General features: G+C 38.9%; 1 protein-coding gene across 4 annotated transcripts in view; it reads right to left on the bottom strand.

Annotated features, from left to right (window-relative positions):
• Nucleotides 1-19685, bottom strand: part of ADGRB3 (adhesion G protein-coupled receptor B3) — a 733084-nt gene that overhangs the window by 8019 nt on the left and 705380 nt on the right. For all 4 annotated transcript variants that reach the window (XM_059730831.1, XM_059730825.1, XM_059730832.1 and 1 more), the window contains one exon: nt 7171-7206. In XM_059730831.1, coding sequence (XP_059586814.1) covers nt 7171-7206 — 36 coding nt within the window. The remainder of the gene's footprint in view (nt 1-7170; nt 7207-19685) is intronic.

The following is a 19685-nucleotide window of genomic DNA, read 5'->3' as shown; positions in this document are numbered from 1 at the left end:
CTTATACTAGACTAGTTTAAAGTTGGGCATTTAGATTTCCATTGAGCAAATCTAAGTGCATATGAAACAGATAAAGATAGTAAAGAAAAAGATAGTCCTGTGTACAGTCAGACATGTTTCAGGTGATGCGTGGGATGCACGAAACCCATTCTTATGTGAATCCTGCCTGCTATTTTGGTAGCTAATTTTGTTTCATAGAGACTTTTAAACATTCTAAGTGAGGTGGTAGATTTTTTTTAAACAAGTGTCTTCCTAGATTGAGACCACTAAAGTCATGTCACTTTTTAATTTTAAATGGATTTGAATCTAGGTTTTCAGAATCTAAAGATAAATATGTTGCTCTTTTTGCATGAACTGAACTGACACAGACAGCATCTCTTGGGTATCATTAGTTACGGTGTTTCTGTTTTTATTTCATGAGCTTTGTAGGTCCTTTCTAAATCTTGTAAAATGGTGACTATAATAATAATTGGGAAGCAACAATACTCATATTTTTGGTTTTGCTCTTAGGATGGAAACATGGATAGTCGGGGGGACGTGCCCCCCCCCCAGTGACCAGTCAGGGACTGGGGAGGGCCCTGCAGCCAATCTCGCTGAGTGGGGGTAGGTGGGGGGGGTGGGGGTGTCAACCCGCGGCCAATCTCGCTGACCAGGAAGTAACCATGGTGCTCCCGGAAGTGGCCACAGCGCTACATCCAGTGCTCCCACGCCCTGGCCGACACTTGCACGTGGGGCACTGGTGCTCCCGCCTTTCCCCCTGCTTGTCGCCTAAGTGGGGAGCACAGCTGGTCTGGGGGTGCACCAGCTCTCTGAGGGGGTGCATGTGAACCCCCTACACATTGCCACTGGATGGAAATCTCTGCTATGTTTATCAGGAAAGATTCACAGTTAGTGATGTATCAGGAGTATTATTTCAGAAGATCAGAATGCTTTATTTGGTACACCCCAGCTCCTAGATCATCTACAGTGCTCTCTCAGAAGGTGTCCTTGATTTCTTAGCCTCCTTTCCTATTCATTTAATTAAATCTTCCTTTTTGTAAAAAAAGTGATTTAACTCAAACTCTTTCCTTGGGAGCAAATATTCTATTGCAGATTCTTGCCCAATGCCTACCTCAAATAACACGTTTTCTAATGTTCAACTTATCTGTGAAGTCTGCCCACTGTCACAAAGAAAGATGACTTCAAAGTGCAGTGGGCAATACCTAAAAAGTGCAAAGGAAATGCTTTAGTCTTCTATAATTGAAGTATATCATGCTTCCATAACATTGCGGGCCTTTCCAGTATTAAGGATGGAAAGCCACATTTCCCTAAGATCAGTAAGGCCATGGATGGGCTTTTTAACTTTCCTTACAGTGGACAATCCCTGAATATTGAACATGTGGCAAGGGGGCCATTTCGTACAACACTGGATGCAAATACATGTCTGTTATTTTTTTCTTCAGGGAGGGTTTATTAATTGTCCCCCTATGCTCTATTGACAGCAACATTTAAGATTAGTTTGTTAACCAGTAGTATGTGTAAATGTAAAAAAGACCTAGCGAATGGTTTTTAAAAGGTCATATTCTTGATGGTTCATAAGCATTCTTCATATACTTGCTATAGAAACATTTTCAGGAACCAGATATATTTTGTGATTGTAATGAAGTATCATGCAAAAGCCCATCTGGAGTTTTGAATAGGGATTTATGACTATCAAACCTGTTCTGTGTGATTTTTGTTTATAAAGATGGAGTATAAATACAGGAAAACTGCAACATTTTTATGGAGAGTATTCTGCCCTTAATTCCCTAAGGCAGACTGGCTACGGTTGGTCATAAAAATAAATAGTATGTGAATCTTATAGGTAAGAAGTATGATGCAGTAGAGTCCTAAATATAAATTCTGGCTGAGCCAGTAATAATTTCAACTTCAGGGAAAGATAGGAAGAAACATAATTCTAGTCTACACATAATAAAAACTGGCCATGTTTGTTATATTCTATTTCTTATTGCTTTTCTGTGATAAAATAGACTGCATATATAAATTATGGTAGAAAATTACTGATGAAAGACTGGAAAAATGCAGGATAGAAAGGGGTGAAGTGTTAGGATGAGGGGAGGCTTTAAGAAGTCTAAAACAAAGAACTAGCTGTACTTTTATGTACTAGGGGGACAGTTAGCTGTACTTATTACTATTAGTTCTAGTTTGTGTATAGGAAACCATTGAACTGCACTGAGTTAGAGGTACATATATGGTATCTTAAATCAATCTTTTGTAGCAGAGCTAATCCTGTGATTGGTCATTAGGAAGATTTCAAGAGTCAAAAAGATTGCATTGCTCTGTATAAACTATCAAAGCATAGTGGCAATGAAAGTGGCATTTTCCTCCTGCAAAATAAAACTCTTATGTTCTAGTCTGTGTTATAATCATAGTTCTAAGAACCAGCTGTGCTACCAAATATTAAACTGTTCACTGTGGAAATACAAGACACAGAGTGCCCAATGTGAAGATCTGACTCAAGGCAGGTTCTAGGAGCAGGGATAGCAAAAGGTTTAATATTACCTCTGATCCTGGTTATGGGCAGAGGTCAGATTCATCTCATAATGAAGCTCTGAGCAACCTAATAGCTATTCTAATGATTAATTTAATGGTTAATTCTATTAATTTAATGGTACAATGGGATCTGATCCTGGATCCCAACAATCACAGGTCCTGCTATGCTACACATTCATGACAGGATGCATGGTTATTGGGATGAGGGACCAAACCCCAGTGATGTATGGCTGTTCAGAGAGCCTGGCATGGGGGATTGGACCCCAAAGCCACCCTTCCTATGGTGCCCTTTCAACTTGCCAGCATGTGTGAAACCTAGTATTGCAATCCCAGGCTTGGCATGCACCTGAAAGTTGGAAGTCAGCCATGGTGCAGCCCTGCATGGGTCTGTCATATGCACGGGTTTGCAGGTGCTATTTGAGGAGAGTCAACTGGCTCCCTCTGATCAACAGGTTCAAAGCCATGCACCTAGCAGACCTGTATATGAGGCTATCCCACATGTGAGTCTGCACGTTCAAAGTCAAGGGCCCAGCAGCTCTAGTTGTGGGGTGTGCAGCTTTGAACTTGCCAAGAACAAAGAGCCAATTAACTCCTCCTGCCCAGCACTTGCAGATCTTTATGCCTGGCAGCTCCCATGTGTGCACGTGTGTGGGACTGCATGTGTGCTTCTTAGGGCACTTGGACCTTGATATTGGGGATAGGCTCTCTTATGCTAAAATCCCAGTGCTTAGGACTATTAAAAACTGTTCATGCAGTTTTTAGTCACAAGGTTTTGGAGGCCTGAGATCAGGAAGCCCCTCCCCCCCAGTCCTGGGGTCTCGGTTTGCCAGGGCATTTAAATATTATGTATGAAACTCAGCTGTGCTAATGGGCTTTCTGACATGCATGTCACATTAGCAAATTACAGTGTGATACAAAACAACCTTCAACATGTCCTACACTAAATTATGATTCAAATAAAAATTATTCTATTCTATTCTATTCTATTCTATTAAATGAGTCTCCCTTTGTGGGTATACAGTAGGGCTATATGAAGCTTTGGTCCCTGATTCAATCCTGTGGAGATTCGGCCTGATTTGGTGGCTGAATCTCCAAATCTGAATCAAATCGGAACCCTCCAAAGTGATTCAGAGAGATTCAGAAAGATTTGGCGATTCTGACATAGACACAGCTTTAAATGTTTTTTCTATACCTCAAGGTACCAGGCAGCTTGTGAATGCTGCGATGCTGGGGTGGATGGAGCATCCCACAGGAGTGTGGGGGGCTCCCCAGTACACTCAGCAGCAGACCCATAAGTGGACCAGAAGCACTTCCGGTCCACTTCCAGGTCCACCAGGGAGCATGCGGGGGTGGGGTGGGGTGGGGTGCCTCTTGTGCTTTTCTGGATCAGCAACTGGTGCCTTCTGGGTCTGGGGCGGGGGCTCCTAGGGTCCCCCCGTGGCCAAATGCCAAGCCGGGGGGGTGCAGAGGGGCCCACCGTGTGCTGCTTGGTGGATCCAGAAGTGGACTGGAAGTACTTCTGGTCCACTTCTGGCTTCACTGCCAAGCATGCGGCCTCCCCACCCCCCTGCACTCCTGTGGGATGCTCTATCCACCTCAGCATTGCAGCGTTCATGAGCCATGCCTGGTACCTTGAGGTATGTAAAAAAAACATGTAAAGCTGTTTTAAAGCTGGAATGGCCAAATCACTGATTCTCCAAATCAGCATCGAATCTTCAGATTCGGATTTGGACAAATCAAATTGGGACAGTGATCCGAAGCAAAGAATTGAATCACTGTCCCTGATTTGGGCTGAATCCGAATCAAATACGGCCCGTTTTACACACCCCTAGTATACAGCCTAGCTCAAAGCAACGTCAGAGATATATAAATGTGTGTGTGTGTATAAACATTATAAGTATTGCAGTAGCTGCTAACCAAACACAAGGAAAAGGTGTAGCATGCACTTTGTGAGTCAGTTGAAAATGTATAACAGGATAGATGACACTAGAGAACAGAATGTGAACAATATTGTCCCTGTTTGTGCTCAATTGACTGGTAGGAAGGATGCTTTAATACCTGTTGCCATAGAGAATGTTCTCAGAGAGAAATGCACTGAATTGCTGACCTTCTAAATGGAATTGTGTAATTCAGATTTCTTTTTTGTTCATACTGCTTTTATTTAATTTTAGAATTACTTTTCACCTAGACTTTGTTACTAATATATATTTTTCTTCCTCCTTTGTATGTGTGTGTATGTATATATATATCTATATATATCTATACGTATAGATATATCTATATATCTATATGTATAGATATATAGATATATATATATATATATATATATATATATAGATACATATACATATACATATCTATACATATACATATCTATATATATCTCCTTAGGAACTTTACTGATACTCTTTTCCTTTTTTTCCTTTTTTTGTGTGAATATATGTATATTTCCTGAAGGAAAATTGTATTAAATTGTGTTAAATTTGAGAGTCAATCTGGGGTGTGTAAGAGTAATTATCCACAAAACAAGCATTACAAACGCAACATATTTAGAGGTAATGTTAAACTTCAAAGGAATCCAAACAAGTTAAGATCTGAAAATGCATTTTAAAAGTCAAACAACCCTAACTCTTGCCTGCAGTGACACCATGGAATAACAGTGCAATTATGATTTTAGTGTTGTTTTCCAAAATGGAATTTAAATTGATTTATTAGAGAGACCTTTTTTGTACCTGTTCATATGCGTCCCCTCAGGGCATTCATATTTTCCCCCTCAAGGCACTGCCACAGGGCAAAATTAACCAATGAGATGAATTACTTCAGATACCACGATGGCTCCAAGTGCTAATGATCTGGGCTGTTGACCTGGGCCTGTCTAGATTCTATATAGTCACCCAATATGAAAGCACGGCCACTAGTAACATGGCTGAACTATGTCTTATGCTTAAAATGAGAGTTTTATAGGAATTTGAATTCTGTTCTGTTACCATTTAAAAAAAGATCTGAAATGCCAATTTTATTGGACCAAAACTGAAAATAATTTTACTACAGGCTAGACAATAGAGTTATTAGTAAATTCTTAGAAAATTCTGTAATTACACAGAAATGAATTTAACTTGTGGAGCTGGGTTTTTTTCATGTGACACAAAGGCTCTTTCTCATTCTAAGTGAAAAGACTCTGCTCTACATTAATGATTGGGTCCTGAAAAAATGCCTAAAATAATTATCTCTTTCACTGAATTAAGTTTTATGGAGGCACTATGGTACCCAATATGGTCTGTGCTTTAGGGTGTTTAAATGTTAAAGGTATTAATCCTGCAAATCTTTTTGGTTTAGTTGTCACGTTCATATTTTATGCTTCAAATTTCACACAACATATAACTCAAGAGCAAGCCATACCATCTACTAAAGGCGATAATAATGGTATTAATAAAGCTCTTGCAACCCATAAGCAATAAATGGAAGCCAGATTCTTAACTCTGATGCAAGATATGCCTCTCAACATAAAAAGAAAAATCCACTCTTGTGTTTGTCTCTGAAAACATATAATTTTTTTAAAGTTATGGTTGCTATATAGTGCTCTCTGGTTGTCAAAATTTGGCCTTGACTGACTGGTGCTCTATGCAAACAATATGAGAGTTCAGTTTCATTGGAGAAACGCATAATGAATTATATCAAACTATTAACATGCATGACCACACAGTTTATGCAAAACTTAAAATCCATAAATCATTAATATTCTGCTGAACGTTGTATGCTGTATTGCTTTGACTAGTGAATATAGTTACTTAGAGCCAAGCCCAAATAAACAGGAAACTGAAAGACTTCCACAGTGTTTGTGCCTGCATAAAATGGAGTAGCTAACAGCCAAAGCTATTTTTTTTCATAAATGACTACAATGTTTTTGAAGAAGTAGTTAGCTGTGTTAGTCTGAAGTCAGGCAGAAGGCAGGATAGATTTTAACTTCATAAATGATTTGAAGTAGAGATCTATAGCAAGAGCTTTCACAAACTGGAGCTTAAGCTCAAACTGTACAGCTCTGATTTAGTTAAAATGCAAATCTGTCCTGCCTTTTACAAAGTGTCTGCCTCTCAAATTTAGGGTTCCAAACTGAGAAATCCTAGAAAAACTCAAATTTCACAGAGCAGGAGACCAGTGATGGCCCTTGGGCATTCAGAACTTGACACAAGCAGAATCACTAATCAACTGTAAAATCTTAAAAGCCCAGTAGCCAGAAAAACCCCAAATGAAGAGATACTGTTAAATGAAGCAGATTGTCTTACTCACCATAACAGAGACAGTCTTTTTCAAAAAGAAAATCAACATTAACCACCACCAAAAATTAACAGATTTATAAAAAGGAAAAACAGACTAAACTTAAATGGTGCAGGAATTTAAGAACAGAAGCCACAATGACTCATTAGTACTATGCAAAGATTTGATCTGAGAACGTTTTACAAGCAACTCACACCAAAGTAATCTTAATTAAGTATCTATTGTGTTCTATGTAGCACCCAATTAAATTATCCTAATAATATGTACTATATCAGGTGGTTTAAAATACATTAACACTAACAGTTCACATTTTCTTTTTATTAAAACAGTTTTAATAAGTAGGAATAATTCAGTCAGACTTACTTCAAAGTCAAGGTCCGAGTAACGTGATTTTCTTCTCTATTAGACATTAGAAAAAGAAAGAAAATAGTAAGCGCATTAGCATGGGGTCTATTTATCATGATTTAAGTAACAACTCACTTCCTTTATTATAAATTTACATTAAGAGTTTCATAAGGAAGTTGAATATCTTGGTTTGAAAATTGAAGAATAACTCATGGCATCACAAAAACGTTTTTAGAAATCCATTAGTCTTTCCTAGTTTAAACATGATCAGACCCTTTATGCTATAAGATGCTGCAGGTGTTTGTGATCTCTATTGTATTTATCAGTTAGCTTTCATGGTTAGTTAGAATATATCTTTTTCTTACATCAGATTTATGCTAGTGTCGCTTTACTGATTTTAGTATAGTTGTACCTCATATACACTGAGGTACATGAAAGAGAATTAAGCTAAAGATCTTTGTATCTTCTATTGGGACTTCTGCTTGTTTGTAATAACTCCATTTGAATTCACATTAGTTTCACATTTATAACAAACCGTAGTCCAAAAATCTGATGAAAATTGATTCTTTAGTTGTGAGAATCATCAGATCTCACATGTAGAAGCATCTACAGATACCTGTGCTACAACAGTGTTACTTTTGATAGTGTGTTTTCTGTAAAATGTAACTCAGAATGCTTTACAGGTTTTATCATAGAATCATAGAAGTAGGGTCAGAAGGGACCTTGTAGATCTTCAAGTCCAACCCTGTGCCTGGGCAGGAGGAAAACTGGGCTCAAATGACCCCAGCCAGGTAGGCATCAAGCCGCTTCTTAAAGACCCCCAGGGTAGGAGCCAGCACCACTTTCCTTGGAAGTTGGTTCCAGATCCTAGCCGCCCTAACTGTGAAGTAGTTCTTACGGATGTCTAATCTAAACCTACTCTCCAACAACTTGTGGCCATTATTCCTTATTATCCCGGGGGGTGCTAGGGGAAACAAGGTCTCCCCCAAACCCTTCTGGTCCCCCTTAGTGAGTTTATAGACGGTCACCAGGTCCCCCCTCAGCCTTCTCTTGTGAAAGCTGAACAGGTTCAGGTCCCATAGGCTTTCACTGTAGGGTCTGCCCTGCTGTCCCTGGATCATGCGGGTGGCCCTCCTCTGGACCCTCTCAATGTTGTCCACATCCCTCTTGAAGTGGGGTGCCCAGAACTGGACACAGTACTCCAGCTGTGGCCTGACCAGTGTCGCGTAGAGGGGGAGGATCACCTCCTTGGCCCTATTTGAGATGCACCTGTGGATGCACGATAGGGTCCGGTTAGCCCTGCCGACCATGACCTTGCATTGTCAGCCCATGTTCATCTTGGAGTCAATGATGACTCCAAGATCCCTTTCTGCCTCCGTGCTCTCAAGAAAGGAGTTTCCCATCTTATAAATGTGCTGCTGGTTACTACTGCCCAAGTACAGCACCTTGCACTTGTCCGTATTGAAACACATCCTGTTTTTGTTAGCCCACCCTTGCAACCTATCCAGGTCTTTCTGCAGTCTTTCCCTCCCTACTAGCGTGCCCACCTCACCCCAAATGTTGGTATTATCAGCAAATTTGAACAGGTTGCTTTTCACCCCGTCATCCAAATCGCTGATAAAGAAATTGAACAGTGCGGGCCCAAGGACCGAGACCTGGGGGACTCCGCTGCCCACTTCCCCCCAGGTCGAATATGACCCATCCACCACCACCCTCTGAGTATGACCCTTCAGCCAATTTGCAATCCATCTGACTGTGTAGGCATTGATGCCACAGTCGCCTAGTTCTTTAATGAGGATAGGCTGGTCATCAGTGTCAAAGGCGTTGCTGAAGTCCAGAAAGACTACATCCACGGCAACACCTGCATCCAATGCTTTTGTGACCTGATCGTAAAAGGCAATCAGGTTGGTGTGACATGACCTGCCCCTAATGAAACCGTGCTGGTTGCCCTTGAGCATCATTCCCGATGCCGGCCCATCACAGATGTGCTCTTTGACGATCTTCTCAAAGAGTTTCCCCAGGATTGAGGTAAGACTGACAGGCCTATAGTTGCCCGGGTCCTCCCTCTTCCCCTTTTTAAAGATTTTACTTTTTTTTAAGTACAGTTCTAAAGAGTAACAGAAGGAAAGAGAAATTAGCGGTGTAGGGAAGGATAAAATATCTATTTCCTGTTGTATGTTGAAATGAGATAAAAGCAGAGGGAGGCTGGAAGGAAGTTCTAGATGGCAGGAGTAGCCGAGGCAGGATTTTGCTCTATGGTTGGGGAGATTTTGTGTAGGAAAAGAAAAGAGGTCACCACTAGACTGAATGAGGGGAGAAAAAGTTGAAGGGAAAGAGAAATTATTTCTATTGTGAAGAAATCAACTTGCAGTAATCTACTCTACACCTGTATATGGTGTCCTTAGCAGTTTTGCATCAACCATAAACTGCATACCTGAGCCTGGCCACAATTTTACTGATTTCATAAAAACATGCAGTTGTAGTATATCTCATTCCTGTTAATGGGACTTACTTGAGTCCTGGGAAGGTTGAGAATTTGTCTCAGACTCTAGTATCATGAACAGATCCATGATTTTGTAAAGGGAAGTGCAGGAATAGTGACTGGTGCTGCAGGGGTGGCTGTAGCTACTTCTCCCAGCTTTGCTTTTGCCAGGAAGTCCATACCATAGTGGCCTTGGACTTTTTAAGTTCCTGAATCAGGTAAAAAATCCAAACTCATCCCCTGCTTTTGGCACTTCTTCCCTTATCTTTGATGCTCAGCAGCATGTCCCCTCCCCTCACATTCCCTCCCTCCCCTGTCCACTGCTACCATTGTCTCTGGGTGCCCCAGGAGTGGGGAGAACCCCAGAACTGCTCCAACCCACTCCAGCTGGGCTGTGGGGGGAGTTGAGCTCAACTGGGGACAGTGGTGGTGGCAGGCAGTGTCCCCCTCTCTGAGCCTGCTCCTGGCCTGGCAAGGAACCCCCAAGGAGGACTCAGGCAGCAAGGAGGAACTTGCCCACTGCCATGCTGCCTCACTGCAATGGGACAGGAGTGGTTCTGGAGCTCCCCCTGCCCCAGAAAAGTGAAAGACAGTGGAGACAGCAGCAGTGGATAGGGGAGGGGAGAATGGGAAGGGAGCAAATGTGTTGTTAAGCATGAAGGAGGAAGGGGGGAGGGGGATTCTTACCTGATTCAGGGACTTTAAATTGTCCATGGCTGCTACTCCTATGTTGTAGTCTGAAAAGGACATGCAACCATGCCACTTCACCATCTCTGGATCCATCCCTATCTAATGCAAGTCCATTTTCCCACTCATCCCCAAAGACTTTTCTTGCTTTTCTCCTTTCTGGGCTACTTCCATGGTAGTAATTATGGGCATTTATACACATACCTTTTCATCCCGCAATGCACCGCTTTGCATACAGTGTGCTACTTTGCACTGCACTGCTTTGCACAGCACTGCTTTGTGTGCAATTGTATAAGTGGTGAAATGCGCACAGAAAATGGTATCAGTGTGCGTTTGAACCAAAACACCTCTGATGTGTTTTAGTTCAAAAGTGTGCCACCATCATTTTTTCAGTGCTGACATGCATTTCGCTGCTTATGCAACTGTATGCACCACAGCGCCGCGTGCTTTTAAAAGCGCCTGGCACTGCAGCGCAAACATGTGTAGAAATATCCAGCCTGGAGTTATATGATCAGTGGCTAGGTACAAACATTCAAAAAGCCTGAGGTAGAATCGATCTAAGTTATGTGATTTTTCTGTAAGCAGCATAGTTTAGATTGGTAGTAAATGGAAAACATGTTTGCCCTTTGGTGGTGGGGGCAAATTTTAAACTGGGTTCCTCCATTTTAAAACCAGCCTATGTGTGTTGAAATTCTGTTCTGTTACAGGTATAAACCAGTTTCTGATCACTTATACTGGTAAAAGTGTAATGTCTGTACCTGGCCATAGAGAAATAGGGCTTGAAGGGACCTCCAGAAGTCATCTAGTCCAACCCGCTGCCTTAGGCAGGATCATCCCTATCCAAACCATCCCATACAAACATAATCTAAAGTCTAAGGCTACCATCAACCCTGACACTACACGAAGTGCAGGAAGTGTAAAGTTGCATTAAAATTGAAAAGGGGAAGCTTGCTTTCTTCACTTGGGGCAAGATCCAAACTCATTAAAATTAACATAAAAACTCTTGTTGATTGCCACTAGGTTTAGATCACAACCTTCTGAGTTAGTTTGAATGCTTGCTGAAAAATACCATTCCTTGCTCATGCATTTAGGTGATGTCCTTTACATTAAAGTCCACAAGATATGTTAGCTAGGCCAAAATCTCTAGGTTTTAAAAAAGAAAGGTAATTTGAACAGTGTTCTGAGCTGACTGGCAATTGGCTGAGCATAGAAATGATGAGGTGCCACTGAAATGTTGATTTTCCCTGTGAAAAAGTTAGATGAAACCAATAATATTTTGTTTTTATTTAATATTTTTCTGTGTTTCATTAACATGTTTTATCATCTTGCAACTGAACACTGAAAGAAAAATGGTATAATAGAATTTTTTCACAGAAGTTTGATCTCCAAATGTTGGTGTCAAAATTCTTGACAAAAAAATGAAATGTTTTATTTTTCAAATATATTTCCATTGAGTGAAAAAGTCTTTTTTGGGGGGAGGGAGGGGGGAAGGGGGAGGAAGTATATCATTTTGGCTGAAACTAACTAGCTCCAATTTGTAACAATGTTAAGGAGACCAGTGTGGAATTGCTGGTATCTGGAGAATTTGGAAGAAGGAAATTATAATAGAATTTTTGAAAAATTCTAGATTTGTGGTTAGTCCTTTATTAAACTGCCAGCAAGGTTTGACTTTACTTGTCACAATACATAGATTACATGGGTTATGTAAAGACTAATTGGATCAGTTCTGTCACAACCCCCAATTATAAGAAAATCTAAAAAGAGCAAACATTTACAAAATAAAAAAACAGAAAGAGACTCTATAATTCTATAAAGGATTAGTATCGTAAGAGACCTTTATAATCCCAATAAGGAGGAATCTATTCTTAAGGAATAGTGGACACCTATGATATATTGCACTATTTTTGGTTCTATGGTCACAAAAGGGAAAAAACGATCCTTCAACAGATAATGAGGTAAAGTTTAGAAGAGCAGCTTTCCTTGAAAAAAACTATTTTAAGCCACAGCTCTGTAATAAACCTAATTTTACTGAACTGCTTCAGTGAGGATTTAAAGTCAAACATAGAATGTTTGCAAAAACACAGTTTGCCAGAAACAGCAGCTTGGAAAATTGGAGCATTGAAAAAAACATTTTGCATTTTGCCTGTGTGCCTGCTCATGGGCAGCACAGGCACTACTGGCATTATGTGTAAGCAGACCTGGGTGATTACCCTTCAGCACCCACACAGCTCTATTGTTGTGTGCTTTAAACTGACAGTAAAAGTGAGTAACTAGCATACTGCACCATATTTCACTGCAATATGATTGGAGAGATGTCACTGGTTTTGGATAACGCCAGCTCCTTATCACTCTGACTCAGCAAGCTATTTTGTCTGTCCGAATTGTTCTGAAGACCACAATGGATCCAGCATGAGGACATTTATTTTTTACCTGTATATTAAAGAATATTATTGCCATGCTTTTATTTTTTGATGGCTATATAAAATACAGATTCTTTCTAACAACATCAAAGAAATTCTCTGTCACAAATCAGAGTGGCAGTAGTGTTTCATAGTAGCTAGGGTCAGGAGGGACCTGATCAGATCATCTAGCCTGACTCCTGTGTTATGGTGAGAGTTTCTGAAAACAGCTCTGTTGGTAACAAAAATGGGATCAGGTCCTGTTGACCATTACACTGATAACATAAAACAATTTTAATGTTATTTTATGGACAGTAAATATGCTTAGGTGCCTGATTCAATTTGTACAGAAGTCATCAAGAATCTCTACACTGACATAAGAGAATCAGATAATTTCCTAACAAGCTAACTCAGAAGCTGTTATTTCTGGATCCCATTATTGCCATTTTAAATTTTACTGGTTTCTGTATGATGTAATGCAGGGATGATGTGGCATAGGTAATCTACCTCTTAAGCGTGTGTGTGTGTCTTAAATCCAGGATCATTATTCACTCGTGGGGTTTCCACTGGCAAGAAAAGGGCTGCATGCAGCCCACAAGCCGCTGGTTAGACAGCCGTGGCTTATACAGATATATAGTTTTTTTTTCAGTGTTCAGTGGTAGGCCCAGCACTATGTGGTATCTTTATTAATGATCTGGAAGAAATAGCATTCATCACATGAAGCAAAATACACTGATGATACCTATTCAGAGGTGTTGTAAATAACGGTGAGCTCTAAAGGGTCCTAGAGAGGGTAAAAATCATGCAAATATTCAGTGGCAGGGAGATATCTGAGAAGCAGTAAGGCTTAAAAAGGCCCAGGGGTAGTGTGGGCAATGAGTTGGATATCAATTTACAATTCAATGTGCTAACAGAAAAAGTCTAGGCTGCATGTTTCTCTGGCCAGGGAAGTGAATATCCCTCTCTACTCTGTTCTGGTGAGAGTGCTGTATTAATGCCCTGGACCTGGCAGTAATAAAGAAAATATCAGTAAATTGGAGAAAACACGAAAGAAAGCAATGAAAGAAACCAGTAAGGGTCTAACAAAACTGAATTAAGAGGAAAAGGTCAAAAAGCTATGTGGCTCCATTCAACAATGGTTTGTGGCAGAAAAAGACAAAACAGCTGTTTAAAATATTAGATGGGTATAAGCATCACATAATGAAAAAGAATACTGGTGAGGGAAATGTTTGAGAAGCTATAATTCAGGAGCAATCAAGGAAAATTTAGACTGGATGTGAACAAACTATTCCCCACCATGATGTTTGTTGACCTACTGTTCCTCCAGGAAAGCAGTGAAAGGCCCATCATTAGGGACTTTGACAATGAGGTTGGATAAGGAACTAGGGAACTACACCAGAAAAAAAATCTTGCATCAATAAGAGTAGCTAAAAGATGACCTGGCAGATGACTTTCCATTCCTAATTTGTACATCTGTCTAATTTTGATTGATAAAACCGACCGTATGCAAAAAGCTTTTATAGGAAAATCAGAGTAAAAGTCTGTGGAAAGAAGGTCTGCAGCAGTAATTCATTTTAAATCAATTTTGCTCTGTCCTAATTGTGTATAGCTTCTCTGTATAATTCCACAGCAACTTTGAGCTCCGTTCACTGGGGAACAAAAATAGAACAGTACTGAAGGATAATTTCCATACACCAACATGCCCTAATCTGCTGGCACCAGGAAGGAGCTGTTCCCGCTAAATGACTAATGCAATCCCTCTCCATCTGTGTAAACGGATGAACGCTTGGTTTTCTTCCTACTCCAGTCTGCAGTATATTGCTACCTGATTAATTATATAAGATATTCATATTGCTACCTGATTAATTATATAAGATATTCTTGAAGCTGTATTACATAGTGCAAAGCATAATTGAAACCAGGGATACCATATTATAGTGAAGGCTATATCTGTGCTTCCATTAATACAAACTGTTCTTATTAAGAGTGGTTTGCAATTCACTCTGAGATTAAATTTAACATAAAAGATCTCAGCCCAAGGGAGGATTTTTTTTTCTTTATGAAATAAAAAAACCCCAAAAAACTCACTTTAGGTATTCTGAAGATATAGAATTGCAATTTGAATAGAAGTTTTGATTTTTAAACTACCTTTTTATATGCATGTAACTGAAAAAAAAGCTCAGTTTTTCTATACAAGGTTGGGCAAGCAATTAGTCTTTAATGAGAGGTAGCTGTAAAGAATATTTTTATGGGGGAGAGGGACAAGTGAATAACTTCCTATATGTTGGAATTCTTGTGTGTTAAAATTTTAGAACACCAACCTATAGTGTAATTGCAACATCAAATAAACGTCAAATTCTAAGCTATTGTGAAAGGCTCCATTTTAAAAAGGCATATGTGCATTTAATTAGCAAACCATAAATATTTTTGAGCTGTTATAATCTTTGGGGAAAGTATGGCATTTCTTAAAAATTAATAAATTACTAAAATATGTTTTTTTAATGCCTTATTCAACTTTCAGTCCTGAGGAAAAAAAGACAGAGTTCTACTCAATCTAGATGGCCCATTAGCTCAGTGTAGTTAGGATATCACAGCTAATGGCACATGGAGGAGAGAGACCACAAGTAGAAAGTATTCTGTCTGGCTGCCTTTAACCCCCAGCCAGAATGGGCAGGTAACCATTTTCAGCTGAGCTGATTGAGAGTAAAGCATTGGCACAAGACTGAAGTTACACTTGAACTCATCTCTGGACCAATACCCCAACACCTCACTCCCTCTGGTGGCATGCCCTCTTGCTCTTGTAACAGTTACAGAAAAAGAAGTAATGGCAATTTTTGAACCGTAGCCACAGCCAACATTTATGGAGCTGTAATAGGAATAGACTTTCATTAGGGTTGAGAGTGACGTGGCTGACAAGCAGACATGCCTCTACAGCTGACTGAGAATGAAATGAGAAAAGGAAGGAAAGAGAGAAATCTGAGTTCAGAAGAAGATTTAAAAATAAAATCTGGAAGCACTTTCAGGCAGAAATTCCTATGATGCTTCTCCCTCTCTATTTCTCATTTTCATTCAATTCTTTTATGATAGGTCAAGAGAAGATGAGATTGCATTCTACTTCTGCACTGCCTGGTGCCTGAGTACTTTTTTGACAATTACAGTTTTACAGTATATTTCTTTTCCCCTTTCCTGTTCTCTCTCATTACCACCGTCTCTCTCATTTTCATAACATGGGTCTTAAATTTCTATTTCTAATTTCTATTTCTGTCATTTTAATTTTTAGATTCTTCCACTCTCCCCTTTGGTGTTCCTGATTTTGCCTTTCAAGTGTGTTTGCTTGTTGCTTCTACTTACATCTTTTCTATGTCTACACTCTTCTCATTTCTCTCATATTCTTGTCTGTAATAATATTCTCCTGAATCTAGACCTTCTCAGCCACATATCAGAACTGTGGTTGATGAGGTCTAGAAGGTCTTATTTTTTGGAATGTATTACTGTATTGAGTTAATTTAATGATGCAAATAACTTCCAAGACGCTGTATCCATAGGATGGATATGACTCCCAGGAGGCTGCATCAAGAGGTATGTCTATATCCATAGAACTCTCAGGATCAGGGACTAGAAAATGAATATGGGGAATGAGAGATGGAGAACTGAATCCCAGGATGGGATATAACAAACCAGATGCAGGGAATCCTGTATTTAAAGAGAACATTGAAGAAAGAATATGACAAATGAATATGTTGAAAGCTTGTCTAACTTTATCCCAACTACACAGTTGGTCCAATAAAAGGTATCACCCTAAGAAATCCTTGGCTATCACATAATTTCTGGATCACTGTGGCTACAACATCACTCTTACACTACCATAGCATGGAAGTTATATATTCTGGAGATTGTTTGCATAGATCCGCTTCTCCTTCCTCTTTAAGTCTTCCTAACCTTCCTCTGTATCAAAGTGGTTGAGAACACTGCTTCACTTCAAAGCAATTTGGTTTTAATGAGCACAGCACTTTAAAAGTGCATTTTCAAAACAAAAACCATTCCAAGAGTACATTCAGAGAGCTTTCTTCATTAAACTAAAAACACTTTGAACTGAAATAACATGCTCCAAGATACTTTGATGCTAAAATAGTAGTCATCTTCAATCCATATATATAAGGAAGGTATGGGAGATTAGCCAGATGGTAAATTACTCTGCAGAAGAAATTTAGTGGTGCATGAACATGCCTGCCATGTGTTTACAAGTATTCTGTGGTATGTACTTGCATGTTGATAATCTGCAGACTCCTAAATGTACATACTTTTGAGAAATCCTTCTGTGTAACTATTATAACACTATCAAAAAACTTTTTTCTTCTCTGTAATACAAACCATATAATTATTTTCCATCAAATGCTTTTTTCTTAAAAGAAAACATTCATTAGATAGTAGAGTTTCTAGTAAATTAGAGTGAAGCCTACGACAGAAAGAAGAGTCCATTTTTTATGATATATGCCTCATATATTTGACCTGAATTGCTGTTATGATAAAGCTGATACCCCTTGTTCTGCATGGAACATTATTGGAAGTTTGTAAACACAGAAACCTTAATAATGTTAGTCCCTGGTAGCAAAATACCTTCAATTTTCAAGAATATTATTTATTTTCTGTTATTATAGGTATGCTTGCACAGTATAAGACATTTGTTTGGTAAAAGCCAAGATTCTGATTTTCAGTAATAAGTGTGAAGAAGAATGTTAAAGTAAATGCTATATTTTGTTAAGGTATTTTAGCTACTAGCTTGAGTTTTTAAAATTTAACATCAATGCTAGCTCAATTGCATGGCCTGTAATACCTGTACCCATGAAAAAAAACAAAAATAACAGCGGGATATACAGAAACTACAGTATAGGTTTATATAAATTAGTTACCACTAGGCATGATTATTTTTGTGGTTCTGAATATTTGTGGGTGAAAAATTGCACCCACAAATCAGAAATTTAATCAAAATCCGAATCCTGCTGAAAATGGACTCTTAAAACTACTTCTGTACTGTGCTAAATAACTTCCCAGTTAATCAATCTAATTGCTTTATAAACAAACTTTCTTTCCTGTATTATGCATTCAATAATTACTGACCTTAATTGTTAAAATTTTGAATTTGACATAGGTCACAAATTATCCAAGTGTACTTTCCATACCTTATAACTGATGATTACTTTATAATTACATGGTAAAAATAATAGTGTGGCAGATGAATTACAGCAAGAGCATTACAATATCAGGGATTAAAGTAAGGAGGAGTGTACAGGAACTCAACTCATGTGTTGAATTTGCAAGTAGAAGTCTCCTCGACTTGAAGCATTCCCCCTCACTCTAACTGGTGACTGAAGAACCTGAAGTAGGAGCTCCCTGATAGAGGAGCTTCTGGATGTCAGCCAGCCCTTTCCTGATCTTGGTAGAACAGCAGCAGTATCTAATTGGGGAGGAAGGTTTTCTCATTTCTATTTGCATACTCTGTCTATGAAAAGCAGGGTGGGAGACAAAGATCACTTCTCTCCCCTCTGTAAGTAAAAGCAGATCAATAACATCTAACAGAGTTTTACTTTAAATCTGATTTTTGAAATGTCATAATATCTTCAACAAAGAGGAAGAGGGCATTGGATAAAAGATCCTCCACATCCTTACTTCAATTTGCCTTTACATCAATAAATTTTCATCCATTTAGTCAAATGTAATCAACGACATCTGTAGGAATCTACCTTGACTTCTTCCTACACACAATTTTTTTTGGTTAGCTACAGACCTGTTAGGAGTTCTGATATTCATTGGCATATACTTATTTTGGCCCCTTGTTTTACCTATGCTCTACATAATGTTGAAAACCATGATAAGAGCACAAAAGACAAAGCAGTTTCTCATTTTAGTCACTGTGTACCACCAGAGTCTCTATATTCTCCTATGTGTAGATTACATGTTAATTATTTTGGGTTCAATAAAATATTGTTTATAGAATTCTAGTAGTCTAAAGAATTCTGAATTGCAAATGCAATTGTATATATTTGCCAAATGTCTTATAATAATATGATGAATTGAAAAGCTTTTCTAAACGAAATAAATGTTTTAGAATCTAAAGGAGTAGAACAATATACTTACAGACTTCAATATGTATTTTCAAAGTAGCCTCAGGAACTGGGCCTATAAAAATGGGAAGTGTGCCTGAACACTGGATAACTTGACACATCTTTGAAAAGAGTGACATTACCCTAGGCTACAAAAGCATATTCTTTTTTTGCTTTCTCCCTTGGTACCATGACTCTTGCACAGCAAGTATATTTAGATGTGCAGTATTCAGCCTGAATCAGGTGCCCAAGTTCTGGAGAGGAACAGGATATCTCTGTCTTTAGTATGTCATATTGGATGCACTTAAGCCACCTCTAGGCTTTCTGAATCATACTCTGGTGGTGTCTATATTTACTCATTCTCTGAACAGAATACCTAGACACCTAAACTTGGTCAACTCGGATTGCTCTCTGGAGGTGCTTAAATTTCTCCATTGATTGTAATATCTAGGCCTCTACACCTATTCAAATTGGACTCCTGTCTCAGGGTGAGATGCCTACATTTTAGGCACTGGACTGCTTAAATGCATACAAAATTAAGCTAAATTTGTGCTCTAATTTATGCATGCATTCAACTGGGTGCATCTGAAAAAAAATTAAGAGGTTTGTCAAAGATTGTATACCTACATTTTAATACAGCTTGTAAAAAGTCATCATTCCTTTGCTTATCTAACAAGCCCTATATTCAATAATTGTTTTCTTTTAATTTATTTACTTACTGTATGCTTTGCATACAACAGTTTGTGATGTTACAAGCACATTACTATAGAAAGTGAAAGAACCGTTTTGTTTTCAAAGCCTGCAGAGACATCTCTTGAGAAAGGAAACTCATATCCTGCCCAAATTCTTCAGTCAATATAAATG

The sequence above is a fragment of the Alligator mississippiensis genome, chromosome 1 (genome assembly GCF_030867095.1).
Source record: "Alligator mississippiensis isolate rAllMis1 chromosome 1, rAllMis1, whole genome shotgun sequence".
NCBI classification, from domain to species: domain Eukaryota; kingdom Metazoa; phylum Chordata; order Crocodylia; family Alligatoridae; genus Alligator; species Alligator mississippiensis.
The sequence above is the reverse complement of the archived record's forward strand: the minus strand, read 5'-3'. Positions and strand labels throughout refer to the sequence as shown.